Source organism: Mus caroli, chromosome 15 (assembly GCF_900094665.2).
Source record: "Mus caroli chromosome 15, CAROLI_EIJ_v1.1, whole genome shotgun sequence".
In the NCBI taxonomy this organism is placed as follows: Eukaryota; Metazoa; Chordata; class Mammalia; order Rodentia; family Muridae; genus Mus; species Mus caroli.
This window is the reverse complement of record NC_034584.1, coordinates 73,729,552-73,750,229: the sequence shown is the minus strand read 5'-3', so window position 1 is coordinate 73,750,229 and position 20,678 is coordinate 73,729,552. Positions and strand designations below refer to the sequence as shown.

Below are 20,678 nucleotides of genomic sequence, written 5' to 3'. Positions count from 1 at the left end.
TGCTGGGATTAAAGGCGTGAACCACCACTGTCTGGCATTTTATCATTTTCTTGTCCCAGTTTGTTTTTTGTTTTTTGTTTTTCTTGGCATCTTAAAGTGAAGGACACCGGATCTCATCATCCTTAGAAGACATTGAATAGAAGTGTTTTATCCTCAGCCACACTCCTTTATCTTCTGGGGGTGGTGTGTGTGTGTGGGGGGGGAGATGGGGTGGTGGTGGAAGGGGACAGGTCCATGGAGTCAGGAACTCATCCCAGGGGGAGGAAAGTAGGAGAACGTGTCGCCAGCCCTACCTTCTCTTGCCACCGGCTGTGGATGGAGCCTTCTTTAAAACAGAAAAGCTGCTGTCAAACTTGGGGTTTCTGACTGGACATGGTGGTGCACTCTAATCTCAGCACCTGGGAGGCAGAGGGGTAGGTGGATCTCCGTGACAGTAAAATCCTGTCTTGGAAAAACAAAAACAACAAAAATAGGTGGTGCGGGAAGATGGGTATCCTGCCCATCTTGGAATTTAAAATTCAACCTTAAAATTAAACAGTATTAATCTTCTAGACTCAACTTCCCCTCTGGGTGGGTTCTATATAAGAAACAAGAAAACTTCCACGGACCTGTTTCCCCCGTCTTTAAAATGGGCAGACACGGCTGACGCTGGTAAGCGTCCAAACCACCCGCGCAGGGCCGCGTCAGGACCCTATCCTGGGGCCAATTTCATGACACCCTGTGTGTTCCCGCACCTAAAGCCTTTAGATCCCCGGCGCCGCGCGCGCGTGGGCACGGATGCGCGAGGGAACGCTCGGGTCCCACAGCCTGGCGGTCGTACTCGCCCCCGCCTCCCACGCGCGGACTACAGGGCCCACGCGGAGGGCGGGCCGAGCCGGAGCCTTTGTGTTCAAATCAACCAATGGGCGGCGACGGAGGGCGGGGCGGGCCGGCTGGGCCCGGCCAATGACTTGTGGGCTGTCAGCGTTGACTGACAGGCGCACACATACACACTCGGCCACGCGCGCACCGCCCTGCCCCACTCGCGCAGCGCGGTCCTCTGCCGGCCGCATTGTCCGCTCACCGACCCCGCGCTGTCCCGCGTCTCCGCTCCGCGCGCGTTTCAGCCCCAGCCCCGGGCCCGGCCCGGCCCAGTGCGCGGCGCCGCCCGGGGGACTCGGACGCGGGAAGAACCACGCAAGGTAAAGAAGGGATTGGGCCCGCCTCCCCACGGCCCCGCGCCCGCCTGACCCGGGTCGCTGTCCGGCCAAAGCGCGGGCCTGCGCCTCCCTGTCCGGCCAGGCCGGGCCACTCCAGCCCCCGCGCGACGCACGCCCCGGGACACTCACGGGCCGGCGCCCTGACGCATCGCGGTCACGGGGAGGGCGCTGTCCCCAGGCGGGACTTCCCCAGCAGCCTCCCGGGAGGAGGGCAGCCAAGACCCAGCCGCCCCAAACCGGACCAGGGCTGTGCCACAGGCCGAGTCCTGGCACTGGAAGTTCTCAGCCTGCGCCACCGCCGCCTGTCACAGTTATGGGGAACGGGGGAGGGCCCTTTTAGCTCAGTTCCAAAACAGCCAAACCCAACCAAAACAAAACAAAGCCACCGCGCTCCGGGGTGTGACTTAGAGCCAGGACAGAGGGTGAGCGCCTGGAGCACTTTTTTGTGTCCCAAGGGAAATGGAGTGGAAATGTCACGTATAAGATTCCCAGGGGAATCTTAGGGGCCAAGGCTCTGCAGTAGGAAAGTATGTTTTATTTGAGGGTTTTGTAACTAATGGCGGGATGGAGGAGTGTCTATCTCAGCGGCTCCCCACGGTAGACCTTTGTCATCTTGTGTAACCTGGATGGCCGCTGTGGCAAACAATTTTTGACAACAGGATGAATATGAAAGATAAAGATAAGGTCCACACCGCTCTGGGAGTGCTGGGAGGTGGCACACGGGCAGTGTTTGGTGCCCCACCTCTCCACCTACTCAGAACGTTTAGATTCTTGCAACAGCGGCGTGGGCACTGTATAAACATGTTACACTCTTTTCCCCTCTGGCAAAGGCTTCATGTGTTACAGCGGGGCAGGGGTTAAGAGGTGGAGCATGTGGGCATCTGGAGCTGTCAGGTGGGGGTGGCAGTCATGGGGGGAACTACCTTATAAGGACTGGAATACAACCCAGGACCAAGGCAACTTCCTGCTTTGGCTACTACCAGTTGGTCCCTTTACCAACACCAGTCAAAGAGAGTGAGAGATGCTAGACGGGCATCCCACCTGGGAAGATGCCAGTTAGCCCAGACAGGAGGCTACTTGTCTTTCTAGCTGGATGAACCTGACCTTCTGGTTTCTGTGGTCTGGGTTTGGGTGTTTCCCACCATGGCGAGGTCACTATCCACCAGGAATAGCAAAAACAATACCAAGTCACAAGTACCAGGAACTCTTTTTGGATGGCTTTGGGATCTAAAGTTTTGTAATCCTGCTAGCCCAGGCTCGGTGAGACTCCTGGGTTGATATTCTGAGATTTGAAAACTGGGTCCCGGTGCCTGAAAGATTTGTTTATCTTCACTCGTTGTTTTCACCTTGGTCTTCTTATCAGTTTCACTCCACCCCATGTGGTGACTGTGACTGTCCTATAGGCCAGACTGACTGCAACACCACACAACAGCTCCACCTCCTGCCTTACTTCTGTTACAAATATTGGTTGTGTAACTGCTATGTAACCACGCAGTTTACAGCCATGTTCCAAGTGCATGCTATATGGAGCTGTAACACTCCCCAAACAACTTGCAAACCTTCTGATGGAATGCAAATGTCCAGGCCCTGCAGCCTGTCAGGTCTGAGCAGAGAGACCTGGCTCTCACCTGCAGGCTAGCATTCCAGGTTCTTCCCTGTAGATGGGTGATGATGGCCGCCTTGCTTGTGCCGGGGTCGTTAATGAGTAGGAAATGAATTAGGTAGCCAGTAGTCATTTATCATTGTCATTGTCACATCAAGGTGTCACAGCACAGTGTGCTGAGGGGCTGCAGAATATGGTGGGAAGGGTTTCCGCAGTCAGGATGTAGCGAACCAGAGATTGTGACTAAAAAGAAGGAAAAGGTGGGTTCTAGAGAGATGCTCAGAGGTTAAGAGCACTGGCTGCTCTATCAGAGGACCCAGGTTCAATTCCCAGCACCCACATGTTGGCTCATAACTGTCTATAACTCTACCTCCAGGGGATCTAACATCTTCACAGGAAAAACACATACACACAGGAAAAACACATAAAAACAAATCCTTAAAAAAAGGAAGGGAAAAGCCGGGCGTGGTGGCGCACGCCTTTAATCCCAGCACTCGGGAGGCAGAGGCAGGCGGATTTCTGAGTTCGAGGCCAGCCTGGTCTACAAAGTGAGTTCCAGGACAGCCAGAGCTACACAGAGAAACCCTGTCTCGAAAAACCACAAAAAAAAAAAAAAAAAAAAAAAAAAAAGGAAGGGAGCGTCTGCCCGTAGAAGGGAGCAATGCATATGAGACCGGATGGCTGGAGAGAATAAAGCACTGGCTGGGGGTGGGGAGGGAGCAGTGCCTGTCAAACGTCAGTCCCTGCTGCACCTCAGAGGTCAGGCAAGGCCCGATTCTGCCTCCCACAGAATTCAGTGCCAAGAAGGCTTAAGACATGCAACCTATAAATTAGGTTGGGAAACCTTGAGAAAAGAGCTATGGAAGAAGCCCCCGGAGTCCTAAGTAAAACCCAAGGCAGGAGGTAGACGGGGGTGAGGGGAGATGCCCTCGATCACAGGGCTGCTTTGCCTTAGTGCACAGGGCATCTATTCCCTCCCCCAGGACAGCTCCACACCTTATACGTTGCCCTGTCTCCCCCAAGTATTTCTTTAGGAGAGGGTCCCTACCCTGCCCCATCATGTCAAGACGAAGCCAGCGCCTCACTCGCTACTCTCAGGATGACAACGATGGCGGCAGCAGCAGCAGCGGTGCAAGCTCCGTGGCAGGAAGCCAGGGCACCGTGTTTAAAGACAGTCCTCTCAGGTAGGAGCAGAGCAGGCAGCCCTCTTTCTTTTGCTGCTGCAGTGGATGGAGGCAAGATACTCGGTCAAGAGGGTTGGTTCTGTCTGTCTTCACTCCTGTAAGGACGGCAGGAGCCAGGATGCTGCCTTCTCTGCCCACTGTGAGCAGGGGCCACCCAGCCTCCGGTTTAGTGAACAGGAAGTGGGGAGAAGCAGTTACGCACAAAAGCCAGGCAGGAAACGACAGAGTTGTCCTAACCTGGGCTCACAGCAACCGGTTGACTGTGGACAGGTGTGGTGGTCCAGCCACCTTCCCCAGGCCCACACGTCACATCTCACCATGTCACTGGCCAGTGGCTCGGGGCAACGTGCCTTGTCATCCTGCCTCCCTGCAGCCGTGTGCCCCTGAGGCTCTAGCTAGGTGTGGGAGGCCAGATCAGGTTTGTCCAGATTTTCAGTTAGGTTACAAGAACTCCAAGTCCCCCTAGGAAGCCTGGGAAAACGTTTGGCTTTGAAGTTAGAAGCCTGAGTTGGATGCTGTCTCTGTCTCTAACTGACAGGCTTGCTCATCTCTGGTGAGATTCAGTGATGGATACTGGGAGCAGGGAAACACCTGCGCTGGAAGTAGTTGGGTTGTTAGACGCCTTCCCACACAAAACGAGGTCACCAGGGTTCCTCTTTCTGGCTGGGCTCACCCCCTGCCTCTCCCCTCATGGCTGTCCCACAGGACTTTGAAGAGGAAATCCAGCAACATGAAGCGCCTGTCCCCAGCTCCACAGCTGGGTCCCTCCTCTGATTCCCACACCTCCTACTACAGCGAGTCTGTGGTTCGAGAGTCCTACATTGGCAGCCCCCGGGCTGTGTCCCTCGCCAGGAGCGCCCTCCTGGATGACCACCTACACAGTGAGCCCTACTGGAGTGAGTACCCCAGGCCTCACTCCCGAGACCTGCTCCCCAAAGTCCTCCCCTCTGAGTGTCCCCAAGGTCCCTCAGAGGATGATCCCTGAACGCCCCTCAGCTCCAGGCCCTCCAGGGTGGGGGCTGTGGGATCTCAGCAGAGCCCCTGTCTCCTGCCAGGCGGGGACCTTCGGGGGAGGAGGAGGAGAGGAACAGGTGGTTCTGAGAGCAGCAAGGCCAATGGGCTCACCGCGGAGAGCAAAGCTTCAGAGGACTTTTTCGGATCTTCCTCAGGCTATTCTTCAGAGGATGACCTTGCAGGTAGGTGCTGCTTTGTGGGCTCTAGGGCGATGGGGGACATAGGGCAAGGGGCACCCTGACAGTGTGACATCTCATGTCACACATGTCATGGGCCATGGACAGTTCACAGCTTCCCTGAGAGACCTGGGGATAGAGTTTCAGTGGTAGGGAACTTGCCTATCGAACACGCAGCCTTGGGAGTGTGTGTGAATGTCTGTGTGTGTGCATGTGTGTGTGTGTGTGTCTGTGTGTGTGTATATGTGCATATGTGTGTGTGCATGCGTGTGTGTATATGTGTCTGTGTGTGTATATGTGTGTGTCTGTGTGTATATGTGTGCGCATGTGTATATGTGTGTGCATGTGTATATGTGTGTGTGCGTGTGTGTATATATGTGTGTATGTGTGTGTGTGCATGTGTGTCTGTGCGTGTCTGACTGTGTGTGCATGTGTGTGCATGTGTGCATGCATGTGTATATGTGTGTGCATGTGTGCATGTGTGTGTATATGTGTGTGTGCATGTGTGTGTGTCTCAGTGAGTGAGTGTGTGTGTGTGTGTGTGTGTGCATACCTTACTGGGTGTCTCTACATCAAAGCTCTCCCTCCTGGCCCAAGCTGTCCCTTACCTAGTACTGTGTGTGCCTGTACTGGTCTGTGAGTGACCCAGAACCACACCACTGTTTTTTAGGCACTTCTATCTGGGGCCCAAACATGGTTAATACCCAGCAATTTCTGGTCCATGTCCAAGCAACTCCCTAAAGATTGTTGCACTCCAAGGCAGAGGGAAAATAAAATGCCAAGGCCTGGGGACTTAGTTCCGGAGGCAAAAGCAAGCACGGGTCCTAGGTTCAATCCCCAGCATCAGGAAAAAGACATTGGGAACTTCCCATCTCCTCACTTCACAAACATTCCTGGATCTACTGTGTGCTGGGCCAGTCTGACACTCTGGGCAGAGGATGAGCAGATTTAGCTCAAGGAGAAATCAGGTGCCACGCCTGCGGCTTGAAGCAGTCAGTGTTATTAAGGAGCTACGTCTGTTTTCCTCCCCTTCCCGGCAGGCTACACGGACTCAGACCAGCACAGCTCAGGGTCCGGGTTAAGGAGTGCAGCATCTCGGGCCGGCTCCTTTGTCTGGACTCTGGTCACTTTTCCAGGTGCGTGCTGGCTGTGAGCTAGACAACTCCCTTACTGTGGCTGTGATTGGGTACCTGGGCTACAGAGTCGGGGAAGGCCTGCAGTGGGATAATTCCTGAGAGCCAAGGGCAGGGGGAACCCCCTAGCAGGTTTGAGCAGGAGCCACCTCAGAACAGGCTGAGTTATATTTGACTGGGCAGGTGGACTTGGAAAGGGGTCACCATGGAGTGGGACAAAGGGGGCTGGGCAAGGGTTGGGCAAGAGAGCACACAGAGGGGGAAGGGGCAGTGTGCTAAATACGACCGAGTCTTAGGCTTAACGGCCACTTTTCAGGCCGCCTCTTTGGTCTTCTCTACTGGTGGATTGGCACCACCTGGTACCGCCTGACAACTGCTGCCTCCCTCCTGGATGTCTTCGTCCTAACCAGGTGAGTGACACTCCAGCCTTGATGAAGAACCAGAAAGACCTGGTACCACAGGGCTTAACAGAGCATCTAGGCTTGAATGTGGCCCACCATTCCTTATTCCTTGAAGGCTCCCCAGGCTACACGGAGCCTTTGGCACAAGCAGGCTTTCCCTCCTAGTGGATACCTTCTAGCAGTACTCTGGAACACAGGTTCTTGCTTCACCTAGATCCTTCCTAAGAACAACCAGACCCTTCCAGTCCTCAGAGAAAGGGTGGCTGTGCTCCCACTGGCAAACTGTGAGGCACTAACCCTCACAGTTTCTCAGAAGTCCTGCCTCTGTCTTAGACCCGTGACAGGCTACATTCTAGAGGTTCCTGCCCATGATCAGAAGTCACAAAAAGATATTGTCTGAGGATGCTGTGGGGTCATTCCCCAAGTTCCTAAGCCAGCAGGACAGAGGTTAAGGACTGTGTCCCCTGGGCAGAGAAAAAAGGCTAGACCAGGAGGGGGTCAGGGCACCTCTACCACATCCATGTGGAAAGCCTGAGCTACATGGAGAGTCCGGGTTAGCCTGGGCTACCTATCAAACCCTGTTTCAAAACCCAGTATATATACATACACACACACACACACACATATACATATATATATATATATGTATATATGTGTGTGTATATATATATTGAGGTAGTGTGGCTGGAGTCTTAGCTCAGCACTTTCCAGCACTTCCACAGGACTTAAGTTCAATTCCCAGCACCCACATAGTGGCTCACAACATAATGTAACTTAAGTTTCAGGGACTCTGAAAGTACCTGCACTCATCTGCACATGTGCACACACACACACACACACACACACACACACTTAAAATAAGTTTTAAAGTTCATAGAACCAAAATTTCCCGATGACTCTTAGGACCTACAAGTACCATTCTTGTGGCCTGTTCAATCCCAGTCCCCTGGGAAGCCCAGGGGAACATGTTGCAACTCTAGTTCAGAAGTCCAGAAAAGTCCCAAGGGACTGAGTGCAGAGCAGAGGCCCAGGTCCCACTGATGACTGCCTTCTGTCTGTTCTCCTGAGGTCCAGGCACTTCTCGCTGAACCTGAAGAGTTTTCTGTGGTTCCTTCTGCTCCTGCTACTCCTGACTGGTCTGACCTACGGTGAGCAGGGGTGGAAGAGAGGGAAGCTAGAGGCAGGGGTAGGGTGAGGCAGAGTCGGAGCTAATGGTGATCGAGCCGGCCATGCAGAGCCCTGGGTCTGACTTTCCTACTCCCCCAGTCCCATCCCCAAGTCCTCTACTGACTCAGGCTGCCCTGTCTGACAGTGTCAGGGCTGAGGGAGGTGCCTCGTCTCCTGATCTTTTTTTTTTTTTTTTTTTTTTTTTTTTTTTTTTTTTTTGGTTTTTTCGAGACAGGGTTTCTCTGTATAGCCCTGGCTGTCCTGGAACTCANTTCTCTGTATAGCCCTGGCTGTCCTGGAACTCACTTTGTAGACCAGGCTGGCCTCGAACTCAGAAATCCGCCTGCCTCTGCCTCCCGAGTGCTGGGTCATCTCCTGATCTTGCTCTTGCTCTAGTACAGGGAGCTTCTGGGAGGAGCACGCCCCCGGACCGCCGCTCTCTGGGTAGCAAGCAAGAACTTCGAGCTATTATTAGGAGCAGCTATTTTCTCTCTATTCCAAATCAGGACAGTCTGTGTGGCTGGATTGTTTTTACAAGATCAAGTGAAACCTTTGGCTGCCTATTTAGGCTAGGAGCAGCCAGAAGGGCGCTGGTTGAGACCGTAAGGGCTACTTACCCACAGCTCTGCCCTGTTGTGCCTGCCACAGGACCTTCTTGTCTTTGTCTTGTGTATTCCGTTTCTCATTGGACAATTTAACTGGGTTTCCGGTTTCATGTGAATTGGCTGTATAGACCTAGGCTCACTTTGAACGACTGCAGCCACAATGCTTTGTTAGTGTGGTTTTTTAGAGACTTGGTTTGGTTTTATAGTCTTGTATCTCTCCTTTTTTTTTTTCTTCCTGTTTTTGAGATGGGTTCCTGTAACTCTGTCTGTCTGGAACTCACTCTGAACACCAAGGTGGCCTCAAATTTACAGGTCTGCCTGCCTCTGTCTCCTGAGTGCTAGGGATTAAAGGTGTGTGCCACCATCATCCGGCTTCTTTTATTAATAAAGAGGGCAGGACATTTTTCCAAATGTCGGTTTCCTTTTTGTTTCCCGTTACAAGAACAACTTGTTCCTACTCAGTGGAAACTGGGCATCACCCTTAAAATAACATTACCTTATTACTCACGGCAGTGCAGTGTTTATCCTGCTAGCCCTTTCCCAGGTATTAAACACAGCTCAGTCTGTACCAATTCCTTGTGGTTGATAGAGACGATGTCACAGTCAGAGTATGTGGAGATTCAAGGCAAGAGGGCCCAGAGCTGCTCAGGGAGTGTGTGGTCATGTTCCACTTGGGACTTCAGGCCTAGTGGCTTGTGTACGCTCCCTTTCCTCCCCTGCTCATAGCCAAGAAGTAAGAGGCAACTGTGAAATCAGGCACTGTTTCTCTACTGCTGCAGTCTTGGGCCCCAATCTTGGGCCCCAAGTGGGTGCTGTGTTCTCTGTGATGCCCAGCCATGGAGCCAGGGAGAGCTAAACCCACACACAAGTGCCATTTGAGCCAGCTAACCCTTCTGGACAGGGCAGTCAACGCTAGTTGTTGTCAAAGCTCCCAAGGGGCTGTTCACTGAACTGCGAGGACGTCCATCCAGGCCTGGCTCCACCCCTGAGAATCTGTAACTGGTAAAGGAAGGTGCTTTCTCCTAAGGGTAACTGTCTGCGGAATGAGTGGGGACACGGGAGCGAGGTGTGAGCATGAAGGAGCTGTGAGGCCATGGGCTGTCACTTCCGCCTCTGGTAGAGCAAGACTCACAATGTGTGACATAGGCTGTGATCAAGAAGATTCTAAGGACTCTCTCCCTGTGCCTAGGTGCTTGGCATTTTTACCCCTTAGGGCTGCAGACATTGCAACCCGCTGTGGTCTCCTGGTGGGCAGCAAAGGAGAGCAGGAAGCAGCCAGAGGTGTGGGAATCCAGAGACGCCTCCCAGCACTTCCAGGTGAGGCTGAGGGTGCTGAGGGTGGGGAGCGGAGCGGAGCTCTCCAGCCTGGCTTTGCAGGTTGGAGAAGTCACACAAAACTCACACAAAGCTACAAAACTACAACACCCTTCCTGGGCTGTTGGAGGTCATGGGGGAGCTAACTTGCCTCTAAAGGCGACTCAACAACCCAAAAGTTATGTACATCCTCAGAAAGCAGAAGGAAGGGCTGGCAAACGGCCTTGTTGCTTTCCAATGTGATTTCTCCATACTGCCAAGGCTTCCGTGTGTAACATCCTGACCAGGTACCTCCCACCCCTCCCCCAACTCACACTGTGGCTTAAGACTTCAAGTATATAGTAGTCTGTGAGTCTGGAGGGACCAGTAGGCCCTTGTGGGCTATGCCAGGACAGTCTGTGCTGGTTGCTTAGTGGGCCAGCTGGCCCAGTCCCTCACAGGGACAACTAACTGCCCCTGTCTGATCTTTGTTCTCCCATCGAGCTAGCCTGGGTTTGCTCCCATAGCTGTGTTCTAGGAGGGGAAACCACCCAGGTGAGTTGGGACCTGGGGAAGCAAATAGCAGAACCAGAGCAGATTCGAGGAGGGGGAGGCAAAGAGCCTGCTAGGTGACTCTGCAGAGGCTGTAGTCATGGGCATGGGACAGTAGCCAGGGTCTTAGATTAGGGCAGGTCTAGGGTGTGCTCTTCAGGGGCCTGCACAGTCGAGGGTGACATGTGGACGTACAACCAGACTGTAATAGAAATACAGGTAACCTGACACTCTGTCTCCCGGCTGGGGTGCTGGCTCAGCGCACAGCCTGCTTGCTGTGCGGTTATGAGACCTGAGTTCATATCACCAGTACAACTAGCACAGGCTTGTGACCCTGGTGTTGGGATGGTGGGGTGCAGTCAGGTGAATCTCCAGGGCTTGCTTGCTGTCTAGTCAGTCTAGCTGAAATGCTGAGCCCCAGGTTAAATGACTCAAAATATAAGGTGGGAGCTGGGTATGGTGGTACACGCCTTTGATCCCAGCACTTGGGAGGCAGAGGCAGGCGAATTTCTGAGTTTGAGGCCAGCCTGGTCTACAAAGTGAGTTCCAGGACAGCCAGGGCTACACAGAGAAACCCTGTCTCGAAAAACAAAAAACAAAAAAAGCAAAAACAAAAAACAATATATATATAGTGGGGAGCCATAGAGGGAGACATCTAATGCCAACCTCTGGCTTCCCCTTGTACATATACAAGCAAGTGCACCTGCACATACATGTGCACACATACATATATACACGTGTGCACACATACATACATAAATGTGCGCACACACACATACATACATACATATGCACACATACATACATGTGCACACAGGTGTTGGGAGGTAAGCTCTGGTTCTTCCTCTCAGTCCCATGCTCCTAGAAATAAGACTGAGACTCAAAATATTTACAAAGACCTTGACCATATAGCTAGGGTCTTCTCTTACTAGATCATAACTAAAATAACCCAATTATTTTTAACCTACATTCTGCCATGTGGCTGGTTACCTGTGCTTGGGTACCATGCATCTTATCTCCTCACATCTCCCCCTAGTAAATCTCCTGCACCTGGCCTATTCCAGAATTCTTTCTCCTTCCAGATGTCCCACATTCTATTTCCTGCCTAAGCCATAGGCCATAGCCTTTTTAATTGACAGGTGACTGCATCCATACAATCCACAAGATACTATCTGTACACACATGCTTATACCACATACAAGAACATGGCACACACACAAACCTCTTGGTCTTAGCAGGGCATGGTGGCTCACACCTGTAGTCCTGGCACTTGGGAGGCTACGGCAGGAGAATCACATATTTGCAGCCTGGGCTACATAGTAAACTGCAGGAGAGTCTGGACTGAGTGAGACCCTTTTTCTATGAAACAGCCTCCACCCTCCCAAACTCTTGGTTCTCTAGTGAAGTGAACTTTGCCTGTATCAGCTGAATTAAGCTTGCCACATATTAAATATGTTCCAGCACAGTGTGATCTTATTTCTTAAAATGATGGCATATTCTGTTGTCTGCAAATTCCTTTTAAAACTGATTCCTGAAGAGATGAGGGGCGATTCAGTCCTGGGCCACCTTTCATGTGACAAGGGGAAGCAAGGCCAGCAGAGCACAACCAGGATCTGCTTGTGCGCAGACTCAGTGAAGACGCTGCTTGGAGATGTGATGGTGGGGCGGGCTGGGAATGGGAGCCTGTGCTTGCTGCCTTGGGAGTTGTGCAAGCATGTTTAAAAGAGAATGTGTCTACAACCCAAGACCTCTGCCCCAGAGTCCTTTGCCCTTTAAGGGACAGTTGGTAGATTGTGTTTTGTAATTTCCCTTGGCAAAGATTTTGTTGTTTGGCCAACAGTTGTCCTCATATTCATGACATACTATCAGGTGCCACCGTTGGCTCTGAATGGCTGTTACTACAGCTTCTCTAGGGCATTCGTTTAAATGAGGAAAATGCAAACCTTTCAAACCGTTTCCTCTTTGGTATAGTTATCTATAGAAGAGAAAAGCAGGTGAAAGCCAAAAGCTGCCTCCCCCACCTTATACAGCTCATGGGGGGGGGGGCTTCCTAGCTGGGCCCCTGTGACCATCCTACAGATTCACAACATTTTCCTAGCCAGTCCCTGTGCTCACACTCCCTCTCCCACTGTGTTTCCCTCCATGTTGGGATCTGATGGTGACAACATGTTGAGGGGGGCTGGAGGTGGGGGAGCCCTCCTGCAATGCATGCCCAGGATCTCCTGCCAGATGCTGCAGCTACCAGCCGTGTCCCAGCTGGTTTTGCCCTGTTTGTGTTTCCCTAGAGAGACTTTCACTGCCACTGGCTGTCCTGGAACTCCCTCTGTAGAACAGGCTGGCCTTGAACTCATAAAGATCCACTTGCTCTGCCTCCCGAGTGCTGGGATTAACAGCCTGTGTCACTATGCCCAGCTGCCCTATCCCAGCTGTTCCAGTGGCCATACTCGGGAAGCCTGTGGTGTGTTCCCCTGGGCCCATACTCTGTCTTTCCTCTGGCCCACCAGGCTGAGCAGCGTATTCTCTCCCGGGTTCACTCTCTGGAGCGGCGCCTGGAAGCCCTTGCTGCAGACTTTTCCTCCAACTGGCAGAAGGAGGCCATACGGCTGGAACGCCTAGAGCTGCGGCAGGGGGCTGCTGGCCATGGAGGAGGCAGTAGCCTGAGCCATGAAGATGCCCTGTCTCTTCTAGAAGGGTTGGTGAGCCGCCGCGAGGCTACCCTGAAGGAGGACTTGCGCAGGGACACAGTGGCTCATATCCAGGTGGGGGAACATTGTTGCCTGGAGGTGGGGTGGCACATTTCATAAAAGCAATGCCATAGAAAACCCTGACAGTCATGTGGGATGTAGGAGGCCCCATGGGGCCTGGGGGAGATGGTAGTGTGTCACTTAGGGCCACTTGCCAGGTGCCCTGTCAAGATGAAGATGATCTGACTTCCATGGTGGGAGACGTGTCAGGCACAGGTGGTATTCCTTGTATTTCAGAGCCTTGTAGATAAGACCAGGAGCTGAAACTCCTGGAAAAAAATCCTAGAAGGAACCCAGTTAGACCATATCTAGTCACAAGTGTTCCAAGTGCAGCTGGCAAACCCTCTTGGTGTGGTGGTGCACACCTTTAATCCCAACACTTAACTTAGGTGGTAGAAGCAGGCAGATCTCTGAGTTCAAGGCCAGCCTGGTCTACAGAGGGAGTTCTGGGATAATCAGAACTATATAGAGAGATGCTGCCTCAATAGAAAAGAAGAAAAAAAAAAAACACCCAAAACAACCAGTCCTCATATCTGGTAGGAAGAATTGGCTACCCTGAGGGCAGAGCATCACCAAGACTCAGAAGACCTCTTCAAGAAGATCGTCCAGGCCTCTCAGGTCAGTGGGCTAGGCATGCAGCCCTGCACTGGGACCTCACCCAATTACATCTGTCCTTGGTTCTACCATGGATACTGCTGGGATGTTGAGTAGAGGGGGGGTAGTCTCATGCCTTCTTTAGGGCCTGAACTTGCCTTGGACAGACGCTCCACAGTGACCCCGGGATGTGCATGGTGCAAGGATGGTGTCTGTGCTGAGTGTGTTTGTGCTCAGTGAACATAAACTTACCTAGGTGGGAATGAGTCTGATAAGGGCTGAGACTCACAGGACTTCCCCTTCTTTGATCTTTGCTGAAAGCGCTGGGGCACCCTTTCAGAGACGTGGTTAAGCAAACACTCCCATGTAGAACAGACCCTCAGACTTCTCTGAGCTCATCTTGTCTTATTCTTGCCCTTTCTTGCTGCTCTTAGGAGTCTGAAGCCCGTGTCCAGCAGCTGAAGACAGAATGGCAAAGGTAATGGCAGCCACCTGGCCGTGGACTGCTCTGCCACCCCGTTAGGGTTCTGCGTGGTTGGTTGAAACTTAGCTTAGGATCCTGCCTATGGCCTCTAAGGTACAAGGCAGGTCGGTAAGGCCTTGGGGAGGCAGGGACAGGTATGGCAGTGAAACTGGAGCTTGTGGGCTGGTCTTTTCTGTATGCCTTCTGCTCTTATTACCTAGATGTGAAGGCATGGCAGGCTGTGGCATTGTGAGTTCAAGCACACAATTCATTGTGTGCTGTCCAAGCCTACAGAGAATCAGGTCAGAATTAGCTGTGAGACAGACAAGCCCAAGCTCCTGGGCTATGTTCTACTGCCAGACTCCAAGGGCAGCCCTGGCACTTCACACACAGTGATGGGCTTCCAGCTTATGACAGGAGTCAGTCAGGGGTTCCTCATCCTTCCTCAGTATGGCCTTACCTTGCTTCCCTCCATCTGGAACTAGCATGACCCAGGAGGCCTTCCAGGAGAGCTCTGTGAAGGAGCTGGGACGGCTGGAAGCCCAGCTGGCCAGCCTGCGGCAGGAGCTGGCTGCCCTGGCTCTGAAGCAGAACTCGGTGGCAGATGAAGTGGGCCTGCTGCCACAGAAGATCCAGGCTGCCCGGGCTGATGTGAGCGGGAAGTACCCAGAGCCCTACTAATCACACTCCCCTGAGACCACCTGCCTGGGAGGGGCACCTGTCAGCTGGAGAGAGTCTTTGGCCTGTTGTTCTGGAGGCACATGCATAGCTGATCTGATGCAGGCCTAGGCTCTTGGGGAAAATGCTTTCCAATCCCAGTCTCTGTTCCCTGGAGAGTTCCTAGCCTCTAACACCTCTCCCAGGGTCTCCATCCTTCCCTTCCAGCTCTGCTTCCTCCTCCAGTGACAGCCCACCCACCCTGTCATAGCTGTCCCTGCCATTATTGCAAGCTTCTGAGTGACACTGCCTTTGTCTGTAGGTGGAATCCCAGTTCCCTGACTGGATCAGTCAGTTCCTGCTTGGAGACAGGGGTGCCCGCAGCGGGCTCCTGCAGAGAGATGAGCTGCATGCTCAGCTGCAGGAGCTGGAGAACAAGATCCTTACCAAGATGGCTGAGATGCAGGGCAAGTCAGCCAGGGAGGCCGCAGCATCCCTGGGACAGATACTGCAGAAAGAAGGCATAGTTGGGGTGACAGAGGAGGTAAGGGATGACTGTTCTCCCAACACGCTGCCTCTCCCCTGGAAGTCTTACACTGCCAGCTCTTCATGTGTTAGGATGTGATAGACCCTCCTGGCTGGAGGTTCGGGTGTAGATTCTGGGCCCAGTGTGGGTGGTGGAAATGAACAAAGCCTGCTTGGGTACTACTGGTGCCAGTCCAGCAGGACCAGTTCATGGATATGCACGCAGTACCTGGTATGCCCCATTCACATCCCATGTCTGCCTGGGGCATGTTTTAGCAGGTGCACCGGATCGTCAAGCAGGCCCTGCAGCGCTACAGTGAGGACCGGATTGGAATGGTGGACTACGCCCTGGAATCAGGAGGTGTGTGTGCTGCTGCCTTCACCGCTTCACCGTATCCTGGTCCTTACACTGGCGAGGCCCCAGGTCTGCCAGGCAGCACAGTGCTAAGCACACAAGGCTTGACACCAGCACAAACTAGACTCCCATCCAAGGCAGGGGTGGCTGAGGGAAGCCATGAGCCAGAGTGGACCCCTGGCTGCGAATGGCTCTGTGAGACTGGGTTAGAGCTAAGGGGTGGGCCCGAGGGACTTGTCCCCATGCTCTCTAAGGCAGGCAGTAGCAGTCTCTTCCCTGGCTGCCTTTTTAGTCCTGGAACCACTACCTGAGTAGTGGGCCAACCCACTTTCAGATTTAAAATCGTTCTTTCCTGTGACAGGAGCCAGTGTTATCAGCACCCGCTGCTCTGAGACTTATGAGACCAAGACGGCCCTTCTCAGCCTCTTTGGCATTCCCCTGTGGTACCACTCCCAGTCACCTCGGGTCATTCTGCAGGTGGGCACTCTAAACACAGTGGGGGATGTCTGTCTCAGTCAGCCACAGCTGGATTAGAGGCCCTGTTCTGACATGCCTCCCACCCCCTCCAGCCAGATGTGCACCCAGGCAACTGCTGGGCCTTCCAGGGGCCCCAGGGCTTTGCAGTGGTCCGGCTCTCTGCTCGAATCCGACCTACAGCCGTTACCTTAGAGCACGTGCCCAAGGCCTTGTCACCCAACAGCACTATCTCCAGTGCTCCCAAGGACTTCGCCATCTTTGTGAGTACCTGATCTTCAGTGGGCTGTGTGGGGTCTTTGCTGAGAATCACACTGAGGTGACTCTGGGCAGTGAGAGGTTTAAAAGAGAGAGCCAGGGAGAGACCATGGTGTATGAGGGAGGTGGTCCTCCCTGACTCCTCCCTGTCTGCTTTTCTGTAGGGCTTCGATGAAGACCTGCAGCAGGAAGGGACACTTCTTGGCACATTTGCCTACGACCAGGATGGGGAGCCCATCCAGACCTTCTATTTCCAGGTACAGGGCTGTGTGCTTGTGGGGTGGTGCCTCACACTCCCAGTCAACAGCAGACATCTTCTAGGATCCAGTATTTGCATTGCCCGGCAGAGGAATCAGGGATGGGCCTATCTTCCTACCCTGCCTTACTTAAGGGTATAGGGTGGAGATGACCCTCTCCTGTCAGTGACATAGATGGCAGCATCCAGAGCTTTCTGATCAGGGCTCCGCCAAAGTGAGTTTTATTAAGGAAGGGTTGTGACAAGGAAGTGACTGTGAAGGGTGTTCAAGATGATCAATGTGCAGAGAGCTAGGGCCTCAGGGAGGGCATATGGGTGTCAGATGTCCTAGTCCTCTTAGAGGCAGATTCTGGAGCTAGGAATATAGGTCAGTTCATTTTAATTCATTTTGTTTAACTTTATTTTGTGTGTATGAGTATTTTGCTGGTATATATGTCTGTGCGCCATCTGTGTACTGGTGTCCTAAGAGGCCAGAGGAGGGCTTTGGATCCCTTAGAACCAGAGTGACAGACAATTACAAGTTGCCCCATGTGAATGCCGGGAATTGAACCTGGATTACATGGAAGAGCAGCCAGTGCTCTTAACTGACCCAGGTCTTCAGTCCTATGACATGATAGCTTTAAGCAGAGCATACAGGCTAGACACTTGAGAAAAAAGCAAACAAGCTTCCTATGACCATTCTATGCACTGATAATGCTAACCATGACTGGGGATGAATTCTTAGATGAACTACTGTTCACATATGGCCCAAGGGCTGGCTCACTGAGGGTGGTGACCCTTAGGAGCCCCAAAGTCTCCCAGGGCCTTTGGCCTGGAAACTCTGTTCCAGGAAACAAAAACTTTAGAAATTCAGCTTTTTGTTTTTGTCATGAGCTCCGGGGCAGGAGACCTCTGGCTGCTGGACTGGTTCCCTACCCCACCCCTTCTGTTGCTGAGGTGTCAAAGCACTCTGTGACACTGAACCCCTCTCTTCTACCTAGGCCTCTAAGATGGCCACATACCAAGTTGTGGAGCTTCGGATCCTGACCAACTGGGGCCACCCTGAGTACACGTGTATCTACCGCTTCCGGGTGCACGGAGAGCCTGCCCACTAGTCTTCTGAGATCTTGTGCCTGTTGCTAGCCACGTGGGAAGCTCATCGTTCCCAGCATCTCCCCTGCTCTGAAAATAGGTGCCCAGCACCCCACCGCTGCCCGCACATGCTTCTTAGCGCTGAATTCCGGGAGCAAGAGTGAAGAGGCAGCACGTAGAACTCCCTGCATAAGCCACCGGGTTCCTATGCCTCTTAGTCTTCCCCCTAGAGCTAGGCGCCTACCAGGTGTATATATGTAGCATACTTTGGGGGACTGCGATCAGGAAGTGAGGTGGAGGGACTGGCACCGGTGAACTCCTGGTAGGTGCCAAAGCCATGGGCATATCAAGCCAGAGCCCCAGGGATAAGCTGGGGGGTCTTGTGGCCTTTAGGACAGTGCTTAGCACTGTGCAGCTGGGACTGTCCCTGGCAGGTGCCTGGTAAAGGACTCCGAGGCTGCTGAGCTCTTCCAGCATGGAGGGTACCATGGCCCGTAGGAGCCTGGGGTTCCTAGCAAACGGGAGGAAACTAGCTCCTGTGTGCCTCTGACTACTACTGTCTGTGCCAACCTAAGAGATTCCCAGTGCTGGGACCACTGCTTTTTCTCCTGATGTGGGGCGAGGGTCTATTCTGTTTCCCATTCCTGCTGCATCCTGCCTGTGCCCCACAGCAAGCTTTCCACCCCCCAGGAAGGACCCAGTCCTGGCTTTGGGGCTATTCTGCAGGGTTGTCTAGAGGAGTGGGGCGATGACTTTGGGGGCTCTCCTGATCCAGTGCCAATAGCCACAGTGTGGCTCAAGATATCAGGTAGAGGGGCTACACTAGCCCACCCCATTTAGAGTGGCCCTGTCCATTCTACAGCAACTCCCTTGGGCTCTCAGCTCTTGCTTACACTGCTTCCTTTCTGGCCTCTATGATGGCAGTTAGATGGGGGCTGAGAGGGAGGAGGGAGGGAGGGAGGGAGATAGACATTAACTTGTGTGGAGAGGAGGAAGAGGTTTTTAGATTCAACGGCTGGCCCTGCTGTATTATATATAGAATTCTCAAGGTCTGTTTTTTGTTGTTTTGTTTTTGTTTTTAACTGAAAAAGCTACAGGCTTGATTTCTAGCCCCATTCTGAGGGGCACCAGCTGTTACCCAGTTTCTAGTTCCTGGCTCTTGAGCAGCTTGGTCCTGCCTGCTCTAATGGAAGGGGCCAGGAGGAGCTGCGAGGCAGCCCCGGCGTTAGTGTTCGGGTGAGATGGCAGTTGTACAGCCCTGCCCTCAGGCTTGTTTTGTGCTCTCCTGTCACAAATGCTGCACAGTTGATTCTTTCAAAACAAAACAAAACAAACCTCTCCAGTCTCTAATTTATGCCTATGCAAAAAATAAAGGATGCCCAGGATCATTGGAGCGTGCTTTTTTCTGGTTGTCACAGAGCAACTCAGCTGCTCTTGGGGGATACAAGGGACTGAATTCTTAGCCAAATCACAGTACCTAAAGACTTAGTCCTAATGCTCAGAGACCCAGGCTTTTGTTTAAAAACCATTGACAAACTTGGAACCCCAGCTAGGGTCTACTCTAGTGTTTTCTGGATTTGAGGGCTGCCAGGAGGAAATGAGATGGCTTTAGGAGCTGTCAAGAATACCTCTGTGGGGGAGGTGGAGGACAATGAGGAGGGAGAGAGGGGGAGGGGAGGAAGAGGAGGGCTTTCCTGTCTGCTTAAACTCAGGCTGACGGATCCGCCAGGTCCTGGGGGAAGACACCCTGATGATGGTTGCTGAGATTCGGCCCAGGTGAGGCTTCACCAAGCCTGAGGCGAATCCTACTGGCCATAGCATCTTGCTCAAAGCTGGCCCTTGCCATGGCTGAGAAAATAAAAGCAGGAACTGGTCAGCAGTGAGGAGAGGGCACTGGCTAGAGTACAAGGTGGCCCAGAGCTTGGTCCAGAGCCCAGGGACACTAGATCTGTACTCCAAGGGCACAAAACATAAAACAGGCATCAGGGGAAGGAGGAGCCCTAGCAAATAGCCCGGTAACTTGTCACATACCATCAGGGCTTAGTGCCTCTGCCACCTGCCCTGGGTCTCTCAGAGGCTGAGTTTCATGTCATTATCTCCCTAACTCTCCCCAAACCCAGCCAAATACATGCCTGTACCATGGCACAGGCCCCAGTGAGCCTGAGCAGTGCTGTACGTGATGTGAGGACCTGGCCACTTCCATCCCACCCCACCCCGCAGCCTCAGTTCTAGAAAAGATGTTGTACACACAAGCTGCACATACAGAAGGCTGGGCCTTACACTTACGAGGCTGACAGATTAACATCTTTATTCTTTAGCGACTACAAACGGGCTGGTATTTTCTCTAGATGGAGAGCTGAGAGGGCTGAGTTCTGCAGGGACCTTTATAGTCCCTATTGACCACAGTTCAACACTAAATTCAGTCAGCTCCCATGGCCATATGTAGATCTACCTCCCTGAGGGGCAGAGTCCAGACTGGTATGGCTCCTGAACACAGTTTTAGTGACCACTAATGCTGACAGGGCACGGTTAAGTTCTACTGTGGCCAATGCTGTAGGAAGTCACAGCTCCCAAAGTGCCATGCACCACCATGCTAAAGCCCCCTCACTACAAAGGCACCAGCTTAGGCGAGCCAGCGCCACCAAGCACAGGTAAAGAGCTGGAAGGGAGAGGACTGACCCCTAGCTGGGCAAGGCTGCAGGGCGAACAGGAACGAATGCCACAGCACAAATCCCTTCCTTGAGCTTCAGTGTTCTCTTCCTCGGAGATGGCAGTAGTGACTGTCCAGTCCAGCCCACCCATAGCATCACCACACTGCCTTCCGCCTGTCCAGCCCACCCACAGCATCACCACACTGCCTTCAGCTTGTCCAGCCTACCCACAGCATCACCACACTGCCTTCAGCCCGTCCAGAGCACCCACAGCATCACCACACTGCCTTCAGCCTGTCCAGC

At 53.0% G+C, this 20,678-nt stretch overlaps 1 protein-coding gene across 2 annotated transcripts; it reads left to right on the top strand.

The window, feature by feature from the left end:
* Positions 1–955: 955 nt before the first annotated feature.
* Sun2 (Sad1 and UNC84 domain containing 2) lies at positions 956–19,112 on the top strand. 2 transcript variants are annotated; one of them, XM_021183124.2, is made up of 18 exons: positions 956–1,181; positions 3,826–3,986; positions 4,692–4,882; positions 5,042–5,182; positions 6,217–6,312; positions 6,626–6,719; positions 7,785–7,858; positions 9,672–9,799; positions 12,832–13,086; positions 13,612–13,689; positions 14,100–14,143; positions 14,614–14,779; positions 15,108–15,329; positions 15,587–15,671; positions 16,027–16,142; positions 16,235–16,402; positions 16,562–16,654; positions 17,634–19,112. In XM_021183124.2, exons 2-18 carry the CDS (start codon positions 3,862–3,864, stop codon positions 17,745–17,747), a joined length of 2,190 nt encoding a protein of 729 aa, XP_021038783.1. In that variant the 5' UTR covers positions 956–1,181; positions 3,826–3,861; the 3' UTR covers positions 17,748–19,112. The 2 variants fall into 2 exon arrangements, with proteins under 2 accessions (XP_021038783.1, XP_021038780.1); XM_021183121.2 differs by having other exon boundaries at positions 7,779–7,858.
* The last annotated feature ends 1,566 nt before the right edge of the window (positions 19,113–20,678 follow it).

Coding starts and splice junctions, on each gene's coding strand:
- Sun2 (XM_021183121.2), top strand. CDS start 3,862: ATGTCAAGACGAAGCCAGCGCCTCACTCGCTACTCTCAGGATGACAAC. Junction 13,690..14,099: donor AGATCGTCCAGGCCTCTCAG/GTCAGTGGGCTA, acceptor TGCTGCTCTTAG/GAGTCTGAAGCCCGTGTCCA. Junction 15,672..16,026: donor CTACGCCCTGGAATCAGGAG/GTGTGTGTGCTG, acceptor TTCCTGTGACAG/GAGCCAGTGTTATCAGCACC.